General features: G+C 34.2%; 1 protein-coding gene across 3 annotated transcripts in view; it reads left to right on the forward strand.

Annotated features, from left to right (window-relative positions):
* The window catches only part of ADGRL3 (adhesion G protein-coupled receptor L3), an 864,166-nt gene that overhangs the window by 767,121 nt on the left and 72,475 nt on the right, over positions 1 to 24,570 (forward strand). For all 3 annotated transcript variants that reach the window (XM_027089631.1, XM_027089632.1, XM_027089633.1), the window contains 3 exons: positions 3,337 to 3,557; positions 15,985 to 16,051; positions 17,350 to 17,441. In XM_027089631.1, the coding sequence (XP_026945432.1) occupies positions 3,337 to 3,557; positions 15,985 to 16,051; positions 17,350 to 17,441 (380 nt within the window). The remainder of the gene's footprint in view (positions 1 to 3,336; positions 3,558 to 15,984; positions 16,052 to 17,349; positions 17,442 to 24,570) is intronic.

Here is a 24,570-nt window from a genome sequence, read left to right on the forward strand (position 1 = left end):
ACTCTAAATACTAAACTAAGATAAACATAAAACCAGAAACAAATTAGATGCAGAAAGCAAACCCCAAGTCTACAGTTGCTCCCAAAGTCCACTGCCTCAGTTTTGTGATGATTCATTGTCTATTCACGTATTCCACAGATGCAGGGTACATCAAGTTGATTGTGAAGATTTAATCTGCTTCTCCTGAGGCTGCTGGGAGAGATTTCCTTTTCTCTTCTTTGTTCGCACAGCTCCTGGGGTTCAGCTTTGGATTTGGCCCCGCCTCTGCATAGAAGTTGCCTGAGGGCATCTGTTCTTAGCACCCACAGGACGGGGTTAAAGGAGCAGCTGATTAGGGGGCTCTGGCTCACTCAGGCTGGGCAGAGCAGAGGTACAGAATGTGGGGCGAGCCTGAGGTGACAGAGCCTGGAATGATGTTGCAACAGCCTGAGGTGTGCTGTGTGTTCTCCTGGGGAAGTTTTCCCTGTTTCATGGGACTCTGGCAGTGGCTCCCGGGAGGGGAGGTGTAGATAGTGACCTGTTCTTGCACATAGGCTTCTTGATGGCTGCAGGAGCAGCCTTAGTGTTGCATGCCCGTCTCTGGGATCCATGCTGGTAGCTGCAGCTCACGACAGTCTCTGGAGCTCGTTTAGGTGGTGCTCTGAATCCCCTCTCCTTGAGCACCCTGAAACAATGGTCTCTTGCCTCTTAGGCAGTTCCAAACTTTTTCCCGGACTCCCTCCAGCCTAGGTGTGGTGCACTAGCCCCCTTCAGGCCCTGTTCATGCAGCCAACCCCAGTCTTCTCCCTGGGATCTGACCTGCAAAGCCCGAGGCTCAGCTCCCAGCCCCCACCCACTGCAGCGGGTGAGCAGACAAGCCTCTCAGGCTGGTGAGTGCTGGTTGGCAGCAATCCTCTGTGCAGGAATCTCTCCGCTTTGCCCTCCATACCCCTGTTGCTGTGCGCTCCTCCACGGCTCCGAAGCTTCCCCCCTCCGCCACCCGCAGTCTCCGCCCGCGAAGGGGCTTCCTAGTGTGTGGAAACTTTTCCTCCTTCACAGCTCCCTCCCAGAGGTGCAGGTCCCGTCCCTATTCTTTTGTCTCTGTTTTTTCTTTTTTCTTTTACCCTACCCAGGTATGTGGGAAGTTTCTTGCCTTGTGGGAAGTCTGAGGTCTTCTGCCAGCATTCAGTAGGCATTCTGTAGGAGTTGTTCCACATGTAGATCTATTTCTGCTGTATTTGTGGGAAGGAAGGTGATCTCCACGTCTTACTCCTCCGCCATCTTGAAAGTCTCCTAACATGAGTTTTTCTAATTGACCTATTTTGGAAAATAGTTCAAACTCAATGTCATTTTTATAATTTATATACTCTTCCCAAATTTTGTTTTACACTTCATATTTTCTTAAATTCTGTTTACATCTTTAAGTGCTAACTTCGTACTTTACTACTAACCATGTTTAGCCATATCAAGAAAGGAAGGGAAGGAGGGAGAGAGATGGGGAGAGAGGCAGGGAGAGAGTGAGGGAGGAAAGGAAGGAGGGAAGGAAAGAAATAGGAAAAAATGAATAGCACTAGCCAACTGTTCTTGATAAACCCAAACAGAAAATATGATCAACAGACAATATCTAATATAGTAAACAGACTTTATGCACATTTGTAATTTTTGTGAGGCCCTTTCTACTAACTTAAGATTTATGCACATAACACAAGTTGGTTCTCATGAGTAAAACTGCAAATGAAAATTTTCATTTTTTAGAAGACTTGTAGGCATAATAAATAATTCATTCATTTAATGCTGTTCTCTGGTATGTGTCCATATGTATACAGTATGTTACAATGAGAATGCAGTTGGATTCATGTTTGTGATTACACATTCATGATTAATGGCTGTGAAGGGTACAATTATAGTGATTATACTTTTAACTGGTTATCATATACAAATGTGACAGTTTTTCCCATAAATGCATACAGATGAATAAGCAATCAAAGTGCACATTCTTTCTCCAAAAACGTAAAGCCTTCTGATAACAAAAATTAATAGTTGAAGTTCTAACTCTACAAAGCAAGAAATGGAAAACGATGTTATTTCCCAAGAAGAAATCATTTCATTCTCTTTTTAACCTGCAATTCAAATGCTCTGTGATTTCTTTTCATTTAGAAACCTTATTCTTATTTTTGCTTCTTGATGTTACATATGGTATGATAAACTTCTCCAAGTGTTGCATACTGCACAAAACTTCTGACATGTAGCATAAAGGACAATGATTGATATCAAAAATTTGGGTTGAGTGCAGCTCAGCCCAACTTGTCTTTACTCTTATTGCTGTATATGTGTTCTCTTCCTGCCTGTTATGTGGCAGTCAGGCTCTACTTTCTCTTTCTAGCCCCTTTGACACTTGATTGCCTCATCTCCCCTTCATCGTCATCTCTCTAATCCAAGGAAATAGACCTGCCCTTTGTCTCGTTTCTCAAGGATCATACTCGCCATTGAATCCATACTAATGAGTTAATTTCTATAAATTTGTTGCCTTTTCTAGTAGGAACTGTAGAGTTTAGTTAAGACTTCTTATAAAAAATGAACACCTCCCCTCCAAAGGAGTGAGAATTTCAGGAACTGACATAAGATAATTAATATATGGTCAGCTGAAACTTATAGTACCTTAGAAAATATGCCAAAGTAAGGGCTAGCTGCCTTTTGTGACCAAGCTTGTATAACACAACATTTAGTAAAATAACAAAAAAATGAGAGAATGAAAGCACTTCTGGAACACTTTATTTTAACCAGATCTACATTTACAGCTATGCAGTACGAACTTCCCAATGTCATCTTAAATCCTTTCTGAAATAAGGCAAGGAAGAAATAAACAATAAATAATAATGAATTAATAATCTCATTATAAAACACTTTAATTATTATATTTTTTTATTTTAAGAGCTTTTATTCTCCTTGATTTTAGTGTTTCTCTTTCACTTACATTGAAGAACTTAATATGTTAATAAACACAGGATTATGACCAAGAAAAAAATTCATGAGATCTATTTTAAAACCTTTAGACTAATCTCAGTAATAATTATCAATAGGATCTTATTAGAACTTTTCCCTATATGTTATACTTTTTTCTTATTATAATGCTCTGCTGTCATCCATAGCCATTATTAATAAAATGTTAAATAGAGTTTTCACAGATAAGTTATATTTAATTAGGTTTTAATGTCTGAATTTTAAGAATCTTGTCTCAATTATTTTTTTGCAGACCTATCTTATTATTGCAGTCTTGATAAATATTTATTTTAATTTTATGGCAGTTGGTATTTCATTTGGTAGTTATTTGACTGACTCATTTGTTCCTTTCCCTAGATTGCCTGTGCCGTTTTTGCTGCTCTCTTACATTTCTTCTTCTTGGCTGCCTTCACGTGGATGTTCCTGGAGGGAGTGCAGCTCTATATTATGCTGGTGGAGGTTTTTGAGAGTGAACATTCACGAAGGAAATACTTTTACCTGGTCGGCTATGGGATGCCTGCGCTCATTGTGGCTGTGTCAGCTGCAGTAGACTATAGGAGTTATGGAACAGATAAAGTGTGAGTTTACGTTTTCTTTCCTTTTTTTCCTCTTTTAAAATCTAGTTGAAATTGAAACTTTGCATTTTCTCAGAAGCTAAGGTCTTTATATCACTTCACAGCAATAAACAGCAGAACTGTAGAAGCAAATGGAGATAATTCAATTCATGGCTTGTACTTTTGTTATGATGTAAAGAGAGAAAAAATATTCCTGAGATTGAACATCTACATCACAACCTTGAGTAATTATAAAAGGATGATACTTTTAATATCTTTCAGAGCATTGAGACATTTGTCAAATGAAGAGCTAGCTGTATTAAAGATGTGTATTCAGAGGACAGTGTAGTCCATGACTTTAATGGCTTCTCTTCTTCCTGACATGTCAATTCTAGTCACTAGAAGTTAACTTATATCATTAACAGAAAGATAGAGCATATGAGCAGGGGCAGCTTGTGTTTTCCTTTTTTCCCCTAGGTGGCTATTGGGGTACAGTGATGAACTTTATTTTCAACATACCTTCAAATTGGTGAAACATACCCATAGAGATGATCAGCATACTTATGGAAAGAAATTCAGTGAAAAATATTTCAGTAATCCACATCAATATAATAGTTAGGATCCTGAGAATGAATGAGTTTCAACAGAAAAAGTTTAGAAAGAAGACCAAAATAGATCTCTGATGAATACTCACATTTAGAACATAGATTGAGGAGGGAGAATAAAAATAAAGAAAAGAGATAACCAGAGCCTTAAAAGAGAACCATGGGGAAAGTGAGAAGAAAGTTTCAAGGTGGTATTCTCTGTCCATTTATCCTTTGCAACAACTATTTTGGCAAAGTGCTGGAAGCAGAAGCCAAATTGGAAAGTGTGAAGAGATAAGTCAGTGGCAACGAAGTAGAGTCTTCAAGTGTTATCTACAGCCTGAAAAAGTTTGATTGAGAAATAGTGAAAATATTAATTCATGGTAACAGTAATGAAGAAGGATTTTTAAAAATGAAGTCCCAAAATATCTAGGATGGGAAGAATCAAGTTGGTAAGAGGAGATTAGTAGAGAGAAAGTATCTTATGCCTCATTTGTATTAAATATATATATAGGCTGAATGAAAAGAAAAGGTCCTAGGGGGATAGAAAGACATAAGATTAGACATAAGATGAGAAAAATGTTGATTTAGTACTGAAAGTGGCCTTAGAATTCACCTAGTCCAAGGTATTATTATTATTATTATTATTTTATTTATTTATTTTTTTTTGCGGTACCCGGGCCTCTCACTGTTGTGGCCTCTCCCATTGCGGAGCACAGGCTCCGGACGCGCAGGCTCAGCGGCCATGGCTCACAGGCCCAGACGCTCCGCGACATGTGGGATCTTCCCGGACCGGAGGACGAACCCGTGTCCCCTGCATCGGCAGGCGGACTCTCAACCACTGCACCACCAGGGAAGCCCCAAGGCATTATTTTTATAGATGAAAAAAAATCAAGAACCAGATAAATTAATTGCCTTGTCCATGGTGATGGAGGTAGATAGTGGCAGACATGTGATGAAATAAGTCAGGCTTATTTCCACTAAAACTAGGATGTTTTTGAAATAGTCAGATGACCCCTGTCTTCTGAGGTGTGAAGGAAATAACAGAAAAGATAAATTTGGAAGTGGAAGAATTTTTCCATCAAATAGGAGATGCTGATTTTTGAGTGAATAGGTGAGGTCACACTGAGAGGACAGATTTGAAAAGCTCTGAAATGAGCACTATGGAAAATGTGTTAAGGAGCCAATTAGACATTAATAAAACGATTTCCAAGCAGTAGTGTAGGCTCAGATGAGGTTAGACAACATCAATTGTACAGAAGTTAGTAAGCCAAATTTCTTGACTTTTCACCAGCAGTCAGCAGCCTGAATATGCTGGCAATAAAGCAGCTCGTTTCCCAGAAGAGAAGATTCAGAAGGAGGGAACCAAAAGAGGACTCCAGAGTTATAGGGAGCATAGTTAAAATAGAATATACGTTGGAGTAGAAGCACCAACAATACGATTAAAAGAAGACCATCTCGGGCTTCCCTGGTGGCGCAGTGGTTAAGAGTCTGCCTGCTGATGCAGGGGACACGGGTTCGTGCTCCGGTCCAGGAAGATCCCACATGCCGCGGAGCAGCTAGGCCCGTGAGCCATGGCCGCTGAGCCTGCGCGTCCGGAGCCTGTGCTCCGCAATGGGAGAGGCCACAACAGTGAGAGGCCCGCGTACCGCAAACAAACAAACAAAAAAGAAGACCATCTCGCTTCTGTTGAATTTTTTTCTTGAGTACAGTGACAAGCTACATAAAACAATTTGTCTAAATGTAACTAATAGTAATTATTTTTTAATCTAACATTTGTGAATTGTGGTCAAATCTGAGGTCATTTGGTGTATCCCAGTGGCAATCATGGACCAGATTAGGATTAGGTAAAAATATTGCCTGTATTTGCTCCTAAAGACATTTTAGGGGAGGGGGATTAGATCATAGAATTTAATAAAAAACACCTTTATTGATATAATTTGCATACCATAAAATTCACTCTTTTAAAGAATACAATTCAGTTGTTTTTAGTACATTCAATTTAGGCATCCATCACCACTATCTAATTTTAGAATATTTTTATCCCCTCTAAAAGAAGCCCATTAGCAGTTACTGCCCGTAGATCATAGGATTTTACATTTTAATTAATGCATTTTCTCTCTAATGTATTAAATTGACTGATATTGTTATTTGTGACTTATACTATAAATATTGTCCTTATATAGTTCAATTTTGCTCTCTTGCAGTTCTTGACTTGCTTTTATTTTTGTTTCCTGTTGTTTTTTCTCTTTAGATATTTGCAAATTTTCCTATTACTGAACTGACAACTTGTTTGCTTTATGTTTTAGTCATTTATTTTGAAAGAGAGGTCATTTTCTGGATAGCAGGAATCTATCTTTTCTTAGAATCAATACTATGTAGTCTCTTGTGATTTTTTTAAAGTTTCGGCCATCATTGCTTTAATTTCCTGCACCATAACTGGAAGATCTCATTTACTGACATTATCACTTTGTGAGAAAGGAGGCTAATTTTTTTCCCAGGCATTGATTTAAAACAAGCCTTAATAATAGTTCAGTTTCACCATTATGATTTTTCCCAACACAAAGAGAAGCAAAACAGATACAGATAAAATAAATGGTAAATGAAAGAGGGATAGAAAAGGATAGGGAAAATTGCACTAAAATTCTTTCACAGGTGGGCATAGAGCATTTAGTGTCTCATTTGTGCATTTTCAATAAATTGTCCAGAGAGACAAAACTTCCAAATACGTGGAAAAAAGATTTAACTTCTTCCTTTGGGAATTCATCCAACTCAACATCTATACAGTGCTGTTTTGCCCATTGAGGAAGCAGGTGTTGAAAAAGAAACATTATTCAGTCATTTGTATTTACTTGATAAGCTGAAGGGAGGAGATTATGTTTCTGTCAGGAGTTTAATCAAGATATTGTCTCAAATAAAAATATAAGCAATGAATTTTTATATACTGGAAGGATTTCTGCATATAGAATTATGTATTTTGTTCCTTATTATTAAATCTGTTTTTGTTTTCTGGTTTCTGTTACTATTGTTTATTTCTTTTATTTCAAGTGGCATTTCCTACTTCCTGCTCATCACATTTGGGGGCATTTTGGTTTGTTTGCTTGTTTTTGCCAGTGTTACCTTCTTATGTGCTACCTTGATTTTTTTAAATACAAATACGTAAAGTCTACAGTCATAAATAAACTGGAATTAGCCGGAATTCAGAGACATATTGTCACTCATTTTCTGTAAATTCTTATTAAGCTTAATACAGTAAATTTGTATTTCTCGGAAGTCTATTTTACTTATTTTTGGAATTTTGTTATTATTACATTTTTACTTCTTAGTCTCAACCACTTGGATTACATCAAGACTAAAACCATTGAATACATATTACAGTAATCCAAATAACAAATTTCTCTTTCTTTTCTCTCCTCTTAATATATTTTATTATAATAACAATGAGGTTTTATTTCTGAAACCTTTAATAATAATAATAGCTACATTTCTAAAAAGTAGAGAATCGTATCAATGGTAGGAGATAAAATTAGAGACAGAATTGTTTTTGTAGGTTAAATAAATGTTATTTTGATACAGATAGAGGTAACTATCATATTCCATTTGGCTGAAGGATTATGATGTGTTTTTCTATGAAATGTTATTAGGGCTGTTGAATTGATTATTATGTAGAAAACACATACTCACACATAAAGTATACATAATTTGATTTTGAGAAGTTGCTTAGTTTGCCATCAATTTGCAATATTTATAAGAGAATCTCATTATTTTCTGATGTTATTGAATGAAATCTTTTTATCTGTATTGACATTATTCTCGAGATAATTTACTTAGAATTACATTTAGTCACAATTATCAGACACTTAAAAAATCAGATTAAAGGTCCAATACAGTCATTAAAAAAAAAAAATTCAGCTAGTGGACCACAGGTCTAAATTGCACTGACTATGGGGTGTTTTCCATTTTCTCTCTGTTTTTCTATCTACCATTAGTCTCTTATACTGTTATTCATATGAACATTCAGTGAAGCCTTCCATGGGGTTATAGCTCAAAGGGAGAGCATTTGACTTTGGTGAAGCTGTCCAATATGATACTGTCAAAAAATAAAGGCTGGCATTGACTTAATAATTCAAACACAATTGATACGGAAATTCTGTGCTAAGTACTTTGATTTTATGACCTAAAACTAATTAGTTCATGTAAACTTTAATTACCGCAATATTACCTCCAAAAATGCAAACTGTTTGAACAGTTAATTTTTATTCAAAGGGAAAAAATTGCATTTATAGTTTATAGCACTTTCCTTGAAATCTAACTTTATGACAGAAAAAGCAGTGGTTAAAGTCATGGGTAGATTGGAAAAGGACTGGAAGTAGGTTCCAAGAAGAGGAGAAGGGAGGGTGCTGGGAAGGAGTAAAGCTCAGAGAATAGCCCAGAAATTAAAATGTGGGCTCAAAACTTGGTAAAAGTTTTCTGAAAGATGTTGATCAGGTCATGAACATTTATAATGGACCAGAAAGAACATCCTTGAGTTCTAAAAGCATAACTGAGCTTTTAAAAATAATTGAAATCAATTTTATGATCTGAAAATTATTATAAATCATCTGTTAAGTCTTAGATTTGTCTTCTTAGCTCACTAGCTTAACAACAGCTCCTAAAGGAGTAGTCTCTCCTCTGCTAGTTAAAAGCCCCCCAATTTCTTTATTGCCACTTCATTCTCTAACCAGCATAATCATTTGGGTAGAAGAGTGATTATTGATTTTTAAAATACTAGGTTATATTATTATCCAAGAAGGAGCCGAGCCAAGGAACATTAAACTTGATAGTATCTGAAAATTATATGCGTAGTTTTATTCAATAGATTTTGCAATGCCTAAGCACCTCATCCTACTCACAGAACATTATATATTCATCTGAAATATTTCTCTAAGCATGTTATTATATGTAACATTACTTGTAACATTGTGTTGACATGAAGCATTTACCTTACTAAATATTTATCACCAGACACATTTGACTTTAGGTTGGCCAGTGAGAAATAGTACAGATAATTAAGAAGTATTTATCATTGACATATATCAAGAGAGTCATTCAATATGTGTATGGGGAATGCTCTGTATGTTATATGTTCTGTTGTTAAAGCCAAGAGCATATTTTATGTGTATGTATATCAGAGACTGAGGGCTTATTGTATCATAATTTCATCACCCAGGAACCCTATGACTGGCATAAGATTATCACCGTATATAAGAATTTGGGGTTGAGCATAATTTTTTTGGTTAAGTAGTTATCCATTCCAGAGCGTATATAAGAGAACATCAGGACTGCTGTCCTGTTATTTAGAAAATATAATTGAAGTCAAATATGGAACTTAAGTTCTTACTGGAACCAAAGAAGTATATATAATAACTTCCACATCTAGAGATTACCTTTTATCATAATTTCACCCTCTAGAAGGTTACAATCAAAAAGACAGCTAATGACACATATTGGTGAGGATGTGGAAAAATCAGAATCCTCATACATTTCTGGTGACAATGTAAAATGGTGCAGCTAACTACTTTGGAAAAGAGTTTGACAGATCTTCAAAATGCTAACATTAGATATCGAATGACCTAGCAATTCCACTCCTAGGGATTTACCCAAGAAAAAATGAAAACATAGGCTCATTCAAAAACTTTCACATGAATATTCATAGCAACATTATTCATATTAGCCAAAAAAGTGGAAACCCCCATTTCCATCAGTTGAAGAGAAGATAAACAAAATGTGGTATATCCGTATGATAGAGTATTACTTGGAAATAAAAATGAAGTATTGATACATGCTACAAAATGAACACAATTTGAAAACATTATGTTAAATGAAATAATCCAATCACAAAAGACTACACATGTATGATCCCATTTGTACTAAATGTCTAGAATAGACAAATTCTTAGAGACAAAAAGTATAGTGGTTACTAGGACTGGGGAGAGGGTAGGGAAGCCATTACCATACCAAGGGAGTGAATTTGGTAGAGACAATGGAAGGTGGCTGTAGATAGGTACAAGTTTTCATTCTGGTGCCATGAAAATATTCTAAAATTAGATTACAGTGATCATTTCCCAACTTTTAAATATACTAAAAGCATTGAATTATATACTTTAAATGGATGATTCAGAGTATATAAATTATACTGCAATAAAGCTGTTTAAAAATACTAAAATTTTTACTAACTTATCAAGAGATCACCTTATATTTGGAAAGATCTAATATTTTTACTTGGGACATATTTCAACAATCTGTGCTTTATGTACAGCATATAAATTTCTCATCTACTCATTGAGAATTTATCATTGTCAACAAAACTATAGCTTTTATTTATTTTATAACTTGTATGTTCATTCTTTTTGAGAAACACATATTAGGTTCAGGGACTTTGGAGTCAGGTAGACTAGAACAAAATTCAGGCTCAACTAATTATTAGCCATGTGGCTGTGGGCAAGTCAGTTTGACTTTCTAATCTGTACATGGTGGTTATTATATAAGTACCTTGCAAAACTACTGCAATATTTTAAACTGTGTGTGTATGAGTAAATACATATGTATATGTATGTGTGTGCATATATATGTATATACATTTAAGTATACATGCATGTAAAATGTTTGGCATGTATAAGCATTTATTAAATTATAACTATTATTATTACTGGTACTATTATTTAGCTGATGAAAATGAAGGAATACAAACTTTATGATTAGCAACATTGTTTTAATTATAAAATAAATTATTTTAAAAGCATCCATTTATAAGAGTAGTGATTACAATTCTTATGCTACTGCCTCCTGTTATTTCAAGCAACATGGGAATTATTCCAACATTTAATATTAATAAATTATAACACAGCACTTTTCTTACCTTTGTAGTCCACCATAAACTTATAGGATGTATTTTGCTGAAGAAATAATGAAACACTTATTTTTTAAAAACATACTGGGGGGAATTCCCTGGTGGTCCAGTGGTTAGGACCCCATGCTCTCACTGCTGAGGGCCCAGGTCCAATCCGTGGTCAATGAACTAAGATCCCGTAAGCCATGCGGCACGGCCAAAGAAAAAAAAAAAACATATTGGGTGCATGAAGACAACCTAACCTATATTTGATGTATGAGATCTAGTTTTGTGTTCTAAAATTCAAAATTGTAGCTAAACCACAAATGCCAGTCTTGAGTACCAGTGATCACACTACATTCCTGCATTACTCTGCCAATCTTTTTTCCAGTTCATGCACTTGCTCACAAAGTATTTCAATATTAGATGCATGAGTGTGCTGTGATACAAATGTCATTTTAAAACCCTTAACAGATGTATTATGCAGTAAGCTTAGAACTAGAGTTATTATGCTTGAAGGTGTATCTGTCCCTTTTCCTCTTCTCTTCCTTCTTTCTTGCCCCAATTCTCTTTATTCCTTCTTTTTTCTCTCAATCTTGCCAGATATTTGTAGTACAAATATAGAAAGATCTGCATATGCTACAGAGAAAAGAAGAATGTGTAGTTTACAAACTCTCATAAACAACCTGATATAATTAAACCCTATAAATTTCATGGTCTATCAGTCACAAAGATTGTTTACTGGTTACATTTAATACTCAACAAGGATAGTTTAGTCTGTGATTTAGGTCCTGTAGAAAATGAAGCAAATATCATTGTTAATTTACATTACTTCAAAGAATTGGTTAATGGTCAGATGTCCGCTTTGATAAGAGTGAATTAAACAGTCAAAAAAATACAATATCCCAAGGCATCTTAATGGAACAATGTTAAACTAACTTTGAATAAGGAACTACACTCTGGTAGTGTTACTGGTACCTAAAAACATTATAAAACATATGTTTTAGGTGACATTTATATATGTTGGGCAATTGGTCTTACTACTTTTTAGAATACAGAGCCATGCCTTTTTTAAATGACTGATGATAGAAAAATGGTGAGGAGTATTTTAGTAGGAGAAGAGAATTAGCTTTAGAAGTATGGTTTTCTGTTGTCCTGTTTTGAGAAATTAATTTATTTCATTGTTTTATTTTTCTGTTTTCTGAGTAAACCTAAAGGTAGTACTTGCTTAATTGGTAATTAACATTTTTACAGGAGACTTATCCAGATTTCAACACCTTTATTATTATTTAATTTGCAGTGACGTTTCTTATATTTTGGAAGAAAATAATTCTGGAAGAGCATAATAATTTATCCATGCAGATTAGTATCAGTTGTTTAGAGTATTAAACCAATAAACCTGAATTAATGTAGTAAGACTTTATCAAATATATGGCAATATATGCTGATTTTATAATTTTTTAAAAATTGCTACAAAAAGAATTCCAGTGACATCTTTGTATAGGTAAATGGGAGAAAAAGTAAAGGTTTATGGTATGTGACAAGTTCTCCTTTGAATTCCAGAATGTATCTGGTCTTGTAAGATTTTTCAGTCTTGATTCAAATAAGCATGTAGTGTCATCAGAATGCATTTGCTCTTTCAACAGCGGGTTATCTCTTTTATTACAGTACTGATATAAACATAATTTATAGATTTTATGTATATGACAGAAGTTCATTTAAAAGAAGAATTGATATATCTTAAAAAGTAAACAAAAGTAGCCTATTAAAATTAATGATTTCACAAATTAAATGATGCTTAGTGGATAAAGGCAATTTTCAGATAAATTGTATTTTTCAATGGCAGGTCTATCTGGCCATTTGCAAGTTGGACTTTATTATGTTTAGTACAATAAGCTGTTCCTTTATAGCATTTGTTTCCCCTTAATCAGTGGTTTTGCATTGTATCTAAGTGACATTGAATGGCCTAGACTTAGAGAATACTATGAGGTAGGATGTATGTGCCCAGGCATGTAAAAACACACACATAATACAGTCAGCCCTCTGGATCCGTGCATTCAGCATGAATGGATATGGAGGGCCAGCTGTAAGGCACTTGAGCATCCATGGATTTTGGTATCCACGGGGGATGCTGGAAACAATTCCCCATGGTTTCTGGTCTGTACTCTCCCTTACCTTAAAGCCAGGGTGAATTCTTTCAACATTGGCACAGGAAACTCAGGGCACAAATCACACAAACTTTTAAGGTAGTTAATGGGAAAGAGGAAATACAGAAAGTTTTGAGAAAGCCAGCATGCGGCCAAAAACAGCAGGTATGGCCATATGGCAATTGAATTAGAAAAAGGATTCTTGCCATACTGTGGTCCAGAAGGTAGTCAAGCCCAGGCAGCCATCAAGGAGAGAGGATTTATTTAATACATGTTAAGTGTTTCATATCGCCTCTTTCACTGTTCAGTTCCTCAGAGAATTGAAATCTGTTGTACCGAATAGATATTGAAGAATTTTCTTACAGAAAAAATAACTTCTAAAGTAATTTCACTTCTACACTTAGAGATCACTATGCCAAAAGCACATTTATTTCCAAATAAAGCATTTGCAAAACAAAGACCTTTTTCGAAAAGTATAAAAGTTTTGTAAGGCTAAAATTTAATGACATCATTTTATTTTAACAACACATTTGGTGAAATTATGTAAATTTTTTAAATTCTCTACTTTATCCAAGACATTCTGTAATATTGTAGTTAAAATTGTTTGTCTAAGAAGTCATTAACCTGTAGAATAACAGTTTTCATAAATTCTTGAAATACATTTTCCTTTGAAAACAGCTTGCTGAAAATGTGTTTTGGGGTTCTCACATCAGCTCTCTAAAACTCATCTGACCTACAGAACAGGGGCTGTACTATTAACAGTCATTCTTAAATGTATTATTAGTATATCATGCTGTTACAATTTCAGCAACATTCTTGGACTCTGGTGTATGTGTTTGTGTGTATGTGTATGCTTTTGTATGTTTTAATTTGGGAATGTGTCCATGATTTGTCCTTTATTGTCCTTATCTTGAGGGAAAATGTGGTCTTTGTTGAGGACGCAGAGAGACCCACAAATATTTCCCCTTCTCTGGTCTCCACGCAACACACACACACTCCTTTGTTATTAGGGCGGTAACAAACTAGCCTCTGGTCAGAATGAAGACAATGTTCATATTTCAACCTTTGTGTTCTCTGGTTTGTTTCTCCTTATTGGCAATACCACACTCTTATTTTCCATGACCAAATTTTTTGAACAACAGCACAACAAAAAGATAACCAATTACTCAAACAAACTAATGGTTAATAGTTTAAGTATTGATTGCCTCCCTAATAACATTTTTTCAAATTGGATTATTAGGTTTATTTTGAATAAAGAGAAATTATATGTCTATGTAAAAAATATGAACTTGTAGTCAGTTTCTTATTGGACTGCAAATATTATACTCCAGTTGAAATTAGTTTACATATATTTAACTTAATAGAATAAGGCCAGATTTTCTTGTTTTGAAATCACTTTTTTTTAGGGCATTTGGTTATTTCTTTACTTAAAAATCTAGCTTCTAACCTTTTCCAAAAAAATTCAAGTTACATAAAAGTAAAAAAAAAACATAACAAACATCACTGCCTCTATCACTCAAATGTTAAAACTATTAGTATTTTGGCACATAGCTTTCAGTAATTACTAAAATAAAGCACATGGCTAAAGCCTCTTTCATCTGCTTCTGGTCCTCTGTACTCACATATGAGAGGCAATCACTAATCTGAGTTTGATGATTTTTCCCATTTCATTAAAAAAATTGCATACATATATGTATCTGTCAAAAATATGTGTATTATAGTTCAAAGATGTATAGATTCTTCACTTTACTTTTTCACTAAACTTTGTTACTGTGGTCTATTCTATTGACATATAAAGATCTACTTCCTCCCTCTCGACTATTTTATAACATTTCATCATATGAATAGGGAACATTTTATTTATTTATTCCTGTATTGACATATATAAAGTTCTTTCTACATAGCTTTTCTGGTATTCCATTATTGCTGAGGTTTAAGTAACAGTTACATAATAATCAGAAATACTTACATACTTTGGATTTGCTCTTTTAGACCACTTAGCAAAGCACTCTACTGTTTTCCACTGGAGATGTTTTCTTTTTTAATTATGCCTCAAATATAGCCAAATGGCAAATAATTCAAGATATGATTTTTAACATCAAATGTAATTTGTTCAAAATTTACATTAATCTTTCTCATAACTAGTCACTTCCATTTTGTCTCCCTGTCATCCTGAAGAATGAAAATGTAATTTCCCAGAGGCTTTAAGAATTGAGGGAGTATTAAATGTAACTGAAATTAAGTGATTAATAATTTACTTTTGGGTCATGAATCAACTTCATGGGATGCTAAGGATAATTTGCAACCCCAGAAGCACTAGCAGTAACAATGCACTTTTTAAGACTTAAGAACTCTCAAAGGTTGGCTGCCCAACCTAATTAAACTTCAGTTTTCTGATACCAAATTTATTTCTTCTTTGTCCTGAATTTCCTCAGATCTTCTTGACAGGAAAATGTCACTTTACCTGACAGCTGATAGACAGGTTATGTAGCACCATAATTGGAGAGAAAAAGATAGCTTAAAGCTACTCGATTTAATGGCTATATGTATGGCTTTTTCTTTCTTTCTTTTTCTTTTTTTTAAGGTTTCTATGACAGACACAAAAGGCCCTAGCAAATAGGCCCAGTGCCATTTTTTTCCTGCTTCCTCTAGGGGTGATTATCTTACTCCATCAATAGTGCTGTCAGAAATTGGGCACATAATTCAGCATTTAAATGAACAAGCAATGTAATATTTCCTGTCTCCCAGTGGAATGCTTTGCAGCTCACATTCTTCTCTGTCACTCGCTCACTCTTGATGTATGTCCCATATCCAGTCCTTGAATGCCTTCTCTTCCTTGTGTTTCATTGCAGATGTTGGCTCCGACTTGACACCTACTTCATTTGGAGTTTTATAGGACCAGCGACCTTGATAATTATGGTAAGAACTCCTAATTAACTATGTGTTTCCGAGGTCAAGAAATAAAACTTTCACTATCCTTGTGCTGTCTATCTTTAATTTACATAGAGTAATTTTGGGAAAGCATGTACTTATTTGACCCTATATAACTCAAGCAATTAGACACTCATTATAGTCTACTTTTATATTGTAAAATACTTAATCAAAACCCTTGGGAGAAGAAAACATGCATTTGCAAGAGCTTATGCAGTACTGTGGCCCCTCAGGGGCCTGAGCTAGCATAATCCATTTCGTTTTATAGGTTTTAAACAGTGATGACTTTGTTTGACAAAGAGTACATTTTCTTTCTTTTTCATTTGGATAATTTGAATTATGAATGGAAACAGAAATTGGAAATGTGGCAAAATAACCTTCCTGTTCCTTCCAGTTTTGTTTTTATATAAATATCAAAAGCTTTAAAATTTAAGAGGATTTCACTTGAGAATGATAAGTAAGTTAGGTAAACATTCTGGAATCATACTTTCTTTTTTTCATTTTTAAATGCATAATATCTTGATTTCAAATATGCATTATTTATCCTAATTGAGATACTATTGGTAGTATATTATTTATATACTTACCATTTTAAAATACAAAATAGCCCCAAGTTCTGGAATATATAAACGAAGCAGGTGACAAGGGCAATTCAACATGTGCTTTTCTATACAGTTTACATATGTGTGATATTTGAAATGTACACTGGAGCTTTTATTTTGTTTTGTTTCAAATCATATGTTCTCTCTTGGTCCAGTGATATAACAATGTCAGTGGGGGTTCCCTCTACTTTAATCCTAATTTGTTGTAGCATCAAAATTTAACCAGCATTTTATAATCCTTTTGACCTAGCTATTCAAAAATATTATGATTTTTGTATTTATATTTTGTAATGTAGCACTTGAACAGTAAATTAAGGGCCATGTTTAAAGGGTAGATATAGTAACATACCTGGAATAATTACTGTCTTTTTAAAAAATATATACTTGAAAAAAATATATATATACTTTACTTGGCTTTGTCTTGCAGTTTCCATATCATCATTCCAACTGCTGCTGATTTTGTATGTGTGTGTATTTGGCATAGCAGTGCTTTGTAACTCATTGGTATCCCGAGTTCCCAAACTGGCCTCTTGCTTTTACTAAAATACTAGGCAGTCATCTATGATCCAATTCCTTTATAAGTGTAGGAGAGCTAATTTCCCAGAACAACTCATCTGTCATAGAGAATACACTTACTTTTTTCTACTCCAGTTATGCAATATAACAGTACCTTTTACATTCCAGCTTAATGTAATCTTCCTTGGGATTGCTTTATATAAAATGTTTCATCACACTGCCATTCTGAAACCTGAATCGGGCTGTCTTGATAATATCAAGTAAGTGATTTTTCTTTTTCTTTTCTTTAGTCTACCTTACTTTGATACACTAAACTATCCCTACTTTTCATTGTATTGAAATCTTATGGCAAAATTATAAGGATCAGTGTGTTGTCTTTGCTGAATAAGATCATTTATTGACTATTGAGGTGACTTGATCTGCCTGAAAATAAGTATAGTGAAGTTCTGTCTTCAAAGAAACTTTTCCCCCTAAATTCTTATTTACAGTATGATAAGTTTTTATTAGATGCATTTATTTATTTTGTCCAGGAAACAAAGTTGCTGTGTCTGGGCAGACTATTTTGTTAGAGCTATAACCACACCAGTCCTCAACACGCCATCTCTCCCTTCAGAGCAGTGTGAAGAGAGTGAGATGGTGGCACCTGCAAGTACCAAAAGGGGGATTTTTACACCAGAAGAGAGGAACCCTGAAATTATTAACCTGGGTGTTTGCAGAGGAGCTGTTGTACAGCTGCCCTCCTCTCCTCCTGAGGGAGAAAAGGAGACCTCAGCTCCCTAATGTAAAAATCCTATTGTATACATATATATGGCTCCAGGTTGTACCCCCTTTGAAATGTTAACATTTACCTCTTGGGAAGTAAATCTCTCCATAAGACTGTCACTACCTATTCCATCATCTTTTAATTCCTAAGGTTTATCCTTTAACCCAAATTCTACTTTTTTATCCTCAAAAACCTGAACCATGCAGAGATATGAAAATATCCACAATCCTTTCCTCACTAGTAGTACTTCTTTTATATATATGCAAAAAGAAGACAATTTACATTTTCTGGGGAAAAAAAATAGTTCTTTAGTGTAACCAAAAATTTTGTCTTATTCCCTTAGAGGCTGTGACACTTGAGAAAGAGTAATGTGAACATGTACTTTAGTCATTAATATATATTCTATATTAAGTAGCATTTGTATATGATTTGCCTGTGCTATGTGTTAACTTGGTTAAATGTTTTTATTTAAATGAATGCACTTTCAGAAGTTTCATGAGGTCTCCTGTGACTTTCATGTGCTACTGACATTCTCCTTGAACTACCTCAGATAGCAGCTATGTCACCCATTTTTCATCCTCCTACATTCAGTGCCTGACATAGTTCCTTGCCCATAGTAGGCCCTCAATGAATGTTTATAGACTAAAGTAATACATTAAAGACTGTAGTGACAGAAGTGTATTGACATTAAGTATTTAATTTTGTTTAAGGGGTCATCTGTCTACATTAGTTGAAAAGGTAGCTAAGGAATTAGAAAAAATAATGTAATGGAGCAAACTAGAAGTTATCTACTATGAGTAATAGTCTTTTGTACTTCTTAATGTTGCTTAGTTGAGTCATTATACTGTTGAATTATGTACAACTAGACTGCCCTTCTAAAATGCAGTATTAGTTCCTTGGACCGTTTGCTCCTGATAATATTGAATTTGGATTGTTAAATAGGCACATAAAATATAATTTCTTTATCTTATCGTACTTATACTCACTTTAGTATAAATTGCATCCTTATATCTATTATTGTGTAATATAAAACAAAATGCATATAATACTCTATTATCATTTTTGTTATGCTTTTAAAGTACTATCAGAAAGAAGTGAATAATACTTTTTTATGTAACAGCTTTTACCAGATTAAAAATTTCAAAAAGGCCTTGTACTTAATATAGTCACATATTTAAAAGATAGATTTGTATTCTCATTATTCGTATGTATTTCTTTAGGTAATATGGGTTGAATGTCTGTGATATTACTATTTAGAAAAACAAACACACAAAAGCTAATAAACACATTTAATGATATTGATGGCATCAAACTTTATATTACAAATCAAAATAAAGCCTTAAATGAGACTGTCTTGATTTGAATTCTGTCTCAACTGCTTTATAGTTTATAGCCTTTGGAAAGTTTATTTAACCTTGCTCAGGCTTCCTATCCTCTTTAAAATGGGTATAATAATGAAACATACCCAGCCATCAAATGCACAGAGGTATGTAATCAGCCTTTGATGATGCTTTTTAAGGAAAAATCAATAAGGCTCAAGGAGAGAAATTAAGTAGCTATTAGAAAGAATATGCAGCGTGGTTTTAAGATGGAAAAAAAGGGGATATAGGGCTTCCCTGGTGGCGCAGTGGTTGGGAGTCCGTCTGCCGATGCGGAAGACGCGGGTTCGTGCCCCGGTCTGGGAGGATCCCACGTGCCACGGAGCAGCTGGACCCGTGAGCCATGGCCGCTGGGCCTGCGCGTCCGGAGCCTGTGCTCCGCAAGGGGAGAGGCCGCGGCAGTGAGAGGCCCGCATACCATTAAAAAAAAAAAAAAAAATGGGATATGGATATGCTGATGGGAAGGAACCAGTAAAAAAGTGGTTAGAGACAGAGGAAAGGAAATCAGTGTTATAGTCATGACCTGAGGAACTATAGGGAATGAGAACCAGAATAGCGGGAGAGTAATTCCACTCCATTCAATTTCATGAGGGACACTTTTCTGCTGAGATAACAGAAGCCAGCTAGGAGGATCCTTTTCTACTCAGACTAGATAAAATAAATAATAGGCGTGATGTAGATATGTGGTGGAACCAGGGTAGAGCAGTAAATTGAGGGATTTCTGCCTACTCTCCTCTACAAAGTAGGAAAAATGGTCATCTACAGGATATGAGAGCATGCAGGAGAGAGATAATAAGAGAGAAATCTCAAGAAAATAATCCTTAGAAGTTTCCAGAATCTGAAGGACATTTTATTTCATTTAAAATATGTTAACTATTTAGTAAGTGCTTGTAAAAAAATCACCAGGGCATAACTGATAAGGAAAGAATTTAAGAAAGGTTTAAGCAGAACACAAAATTTGGCATCCTTTTTGTTTTTAACAAAAATAAGGATCTGTATAATATGAATTTTTAAGTGATATTGGGTGATGTGAGAGTATTTTAAAGACATAGCATCATTTATTTGCAATGTCTTCTTTTTTTAGTATAGGGAAAGGGCATAAAAGTTAATAATGTTTTCTTGGGGTTTTTTTTGTAAAGTGATGAATAAGATGCACCACCTTGGGCAGTTTATTGAGAAAATAAACTCACCATATAAGGCCTTTTGCTGGTCAGTGTCTTTCTAAAACCATTCATTTATCAAATATTTGTTACTTTAATTACACACATTCTTTCACATAGAAATATCTTCTTTATCTAAAATGTGTTTGCTTCTCCCCACGTTCACTACCTTTTTGGCCACCATGAACTTCTGCAAAGCTGCTTCAGTGGTCTCCTGACAGTTTTCCCCATACTGATTCTTGCTCCTACCTTCATTAGCTAGAGTGATCTCTTGAAAAGTTTAAATCTGATTATGCAACTCTCTTGGGTAAAACTCTTCAGTGATTTCCAGTTACTCTTACACTAAAGTCCAGACTTCCTACCATGGCCTACTTAGCCTTCCTGGTCTAGTTGTCCCTTTTTAAGCCATGTGTCCCTCTGGCCATTCTGGGTGTAATCACTTGTGCTTCAGGTCTTATCTGCTGCTACTCTACAGATTTTCTTTTCCCTAACACTGCATGGCTAACTCTAATTTACTCTAATTAATTTAATTATTATTTTTAAATAATTTAATTATATTTTAATTTTAAATTTACTTCACAGTCATCATAATAAACACCTTTTGATATTAGTATAAAACATTCATTTCGTTGGCTCATTACTATATTAATGATATACTCTGGGAAAAAATAATAATAGAGTAAGTTCCTATAGTTAACGTGATTACAGAGGAATTGAGGTACTCCAAGTGTCAGATTTAACTACAAAAGTACTTAAAACTAAATAATGCATTTCGGTTTGCTGTTTGCTTACTTGTCCTTTGTCTTCTTTTCATCAAAATAGGTAATTATATTTGGAGGAAAAAAGTAATTCCAGTCATTTGAATTTTCTGATTTAATTTCAAACAAGTTGAAATTGGAGCTTACAGTAATCATAGCAAAAATCTAATCTAGTTCTTAAAAAATAATATAAATATAAATAAAACAGTTAATGAATTATCAGTACAAAATTAATTTATAGTATCGCTGTAGTATTATGACAGAACTTTAATTCTTGAGGAACATTTATAGCACGCTTGACATTTAACTTAGAAATAAAAATTGATCACTTCTGTAGTTATCAACTACTTCTCTTGTTGAAAAAATATTTAACAGCATCACAAGTACTTTGCAGAATTAAAAGAAATAATAGAAGCTTTTAGGGCTAAGAAAGAAAATTGGTGCCCGTATGGAGAGACAAGGAATCTACTAAGCTTCCCTTTCCTATGTCTGACCCTTTGCCTTTTCCAGGGACAGACTTCTACATCCAAGATTCTGATTTTGACCTAGCCCAGTTTTCCAATTTCTGGTATCTCCCCTTAACTTGGGTTTTACATGAGTGATGGGCTGGCAAACACAATGTCAGATCTTTTAAAGAAACACCTTTCACTTTCCTTCTTTCCTCCCTGTGCTCTAATTGCTAAAGGAAGGTGTAGTGCTAAAGAGGAGCAAAAACTCGTGTCATACACAATTTCAATTTGGATTTCAGTTCAGTCCTGTGATGGTTATATAATCTTGCAAGTTACATCATGGCTCTCAGTCTCAGTATCTCCTCAGAATTGGGAATAATTGATTCTACTTTGTAGAGTTTTGCTATAATTAAATATAATCATATATGTATAGCATACAGCTCATAATTCAGTATTCATACAGTATGGTTTGATTATTTTTAACCACTCTACGTGGAAATATATTGCTGCCTTTGGTTCTCTGTGTTTTCCTTAGTGAAATTTGCTCAACCTCTTATCAAAATCTCATTAGAATTTGACTGGCTTTGTTTCTTATGTAGTGTCATAAAGAATTTGCCTGATATGATCCTTTTTTTTTCTTAAGCCAAAGTTATCCTATTATGAAAGAATTGGCTCTAGGAGTGAAATGCTCATTTGATTAATAAATAGGAAGTTCTGTAGTTAGCTCTAAATTAAAAAAAAGAAGTGTCTCAGTGAACTTGGGCACCTGCCATACATAATGAAATCTAAGAAGGCTTCTGAGTAGCTTCAGGGATGAATAGAAAAATGTTTTGCCTTACCAGTATCCATAATAACTTATTTATTACTTAAGAAGGTAACTTTTGCTTTGTACTGTGTTTCCAGATATTGGTAGAAACAGTTAAGTAATTTAGCTTGACTAGTATTACATTAGTACTTCATGGAGTTAAATGTGGTAGGGTTCTAAAAAATTGAAGGTGAAAAAGCAGAATGATATAATTCTGAAAAATGCAACAACATCACAAAAAATTGTCAATGCTTTAATTTTTCTTCTTTATATTAATATATTAAGATGGAATTATATATATATATGGCCTGCTTTTCAAAATGGTAACATTTTGATACCGTAGTCAGAGCAATATCTTAAAAAGAGTTTGATCCTTTATGAGAACAGTAAACCTAGTTCTGAATTATACTTAATAAAAATATTCATCCACTTCAATGTTTTCTGGATGAGTTTTGAGGAAAATATTTATAGTACTTTCTCATTCTTCTTAAAATATTAGCTAGTGATGTAAAAAGGTTGAAATATTGTTTTGGGTTTTTAAACAGGAAGCTCAGTATAGTTTATATCGTCCATGCCGACTTTTAAAAAAAAAGTTATGTCTCCATTCACTTGACTTTATTCGTTGTTTACCTTCCACCACCAAAAGTACTCAATTTAAATGAAAACATCACAAATTTCTAATTATTTTAAAATATTTCTAAATATTTAGAGATGTGTTTAAAAACTGTCACGTCTTATAAAAAGATTCCAGGGCCAACACACTATACTGAAGATGTGTTTTTTTCCAAACCTTTTTAATCAAATATACTTTTCAACACCCACACATATTGAACACTTTAGTTCTTGAGTCAGAACTAATAATTGATTTATTTTATTCATTGTTATAAAATACTTTTTAAGAAATTCTGAAAGGAATATCATCTGTTATCTCATTTTCCCCACCTTTCCTCCATTTCCTTGTTCTGTGGTTAAATATCACTGGAAATGTGCCATAACATTATCATAAATGATCCAGGTGTATTTGAAAAGTGATACAATCTAAACAGCACTGTTTGGAGCCCTGTGTATTGTTGACACCACTAGAGTCACTTCAAATAAGTTAAGACCTTCCTTAGGTATTAGTTAGTCCTTTGCTGATTAACTTAATTTCAATTAACAAGCATCTAACAATCACTTCTATGGAAAATGAACTGTATGTAGCCACTGGCTCACGAAGCTGTACATTCGCCAAGTATTGTTGCCAATCTCATTGTATTATGCGTTTTATGCTGTAGTTTTAACTTTTCTGAAATGTTAAAAGTGTTAGTCTCTGTTTTGAGGCTTTCTCTTTAAAATGTATTCAAATCCCTATGTGATCTTTCTAGGAACCAGGTGTTTTATGTATCACTGTATTTGGCATACCTCATACTCTGGGAGCTGACACTTGAGAAAAAAACAGTTTGAAGGATGACTGTCACAGACACACTGGAACTGTTAAGTGTTATACCTTGAAATCAAATAATTCTTTCACTTTCCCCCAAAATAATTAGGTTTATATCAGAATTAGGACAGTCAATTGCAGCCTAAGGATGAGAGACTACCTAAGGGAAAAATAAATCTTCTTTATGAGAAAAATGTAAAATTTAGCAGCTCCTGTGTTCTTTATATGTGGCTGGAGTCAGATTTCCTTTGTATCCTATATGAAATGTGCAGTCAGCTTTGGGAAAGCTTGGTAATCAGAATTGTATTATGAAACCAAAATTTCTGAAGTAATCGTACACACAACAGCAAAATTAATCTAAAATAAGTAGTATAATAAGGCTGTAGTTTTTCCCCCCAAATAGTTCAGAGCAAATATTCACTTAAACTTTTATAAGAGTGGAAGAAATCTGAGAATAATTATAATTAAATAATATTTGTATTCCATATTATTCACAGATTTTATTTAATTTTTAATGTATAAACTTTGATATGATTTTTTGTCCTTTAATTATTCATTAATTTATTTAATAACAAAGAAGTGCTAAAATTTTGGATATGTTTTGAGGATAGAACTTACAGAATTGCTCATTTATTTTATGTAGACTATAAGAGAA

The sequence above is a fragment of the Aethalodelphis obliquidens genome, unplaced genomic scaffold (genome assembly GCF_003676395.1).
Source record: "Aethalodelphis obliquidens isolate GAN/ISIS:26980383/991018 unplaced genomic scaffold, ASM367639v1 scaffold67, whole genome shotgun sequence".
NCBI classification, from domain to species: domain Eukaryota; kingdom Metazoa; phylum Chordata; class Mammalia; order Artiodactyla; family Delphinidae; genus Aethalodelphis; species Aethalodelphis obliquidens.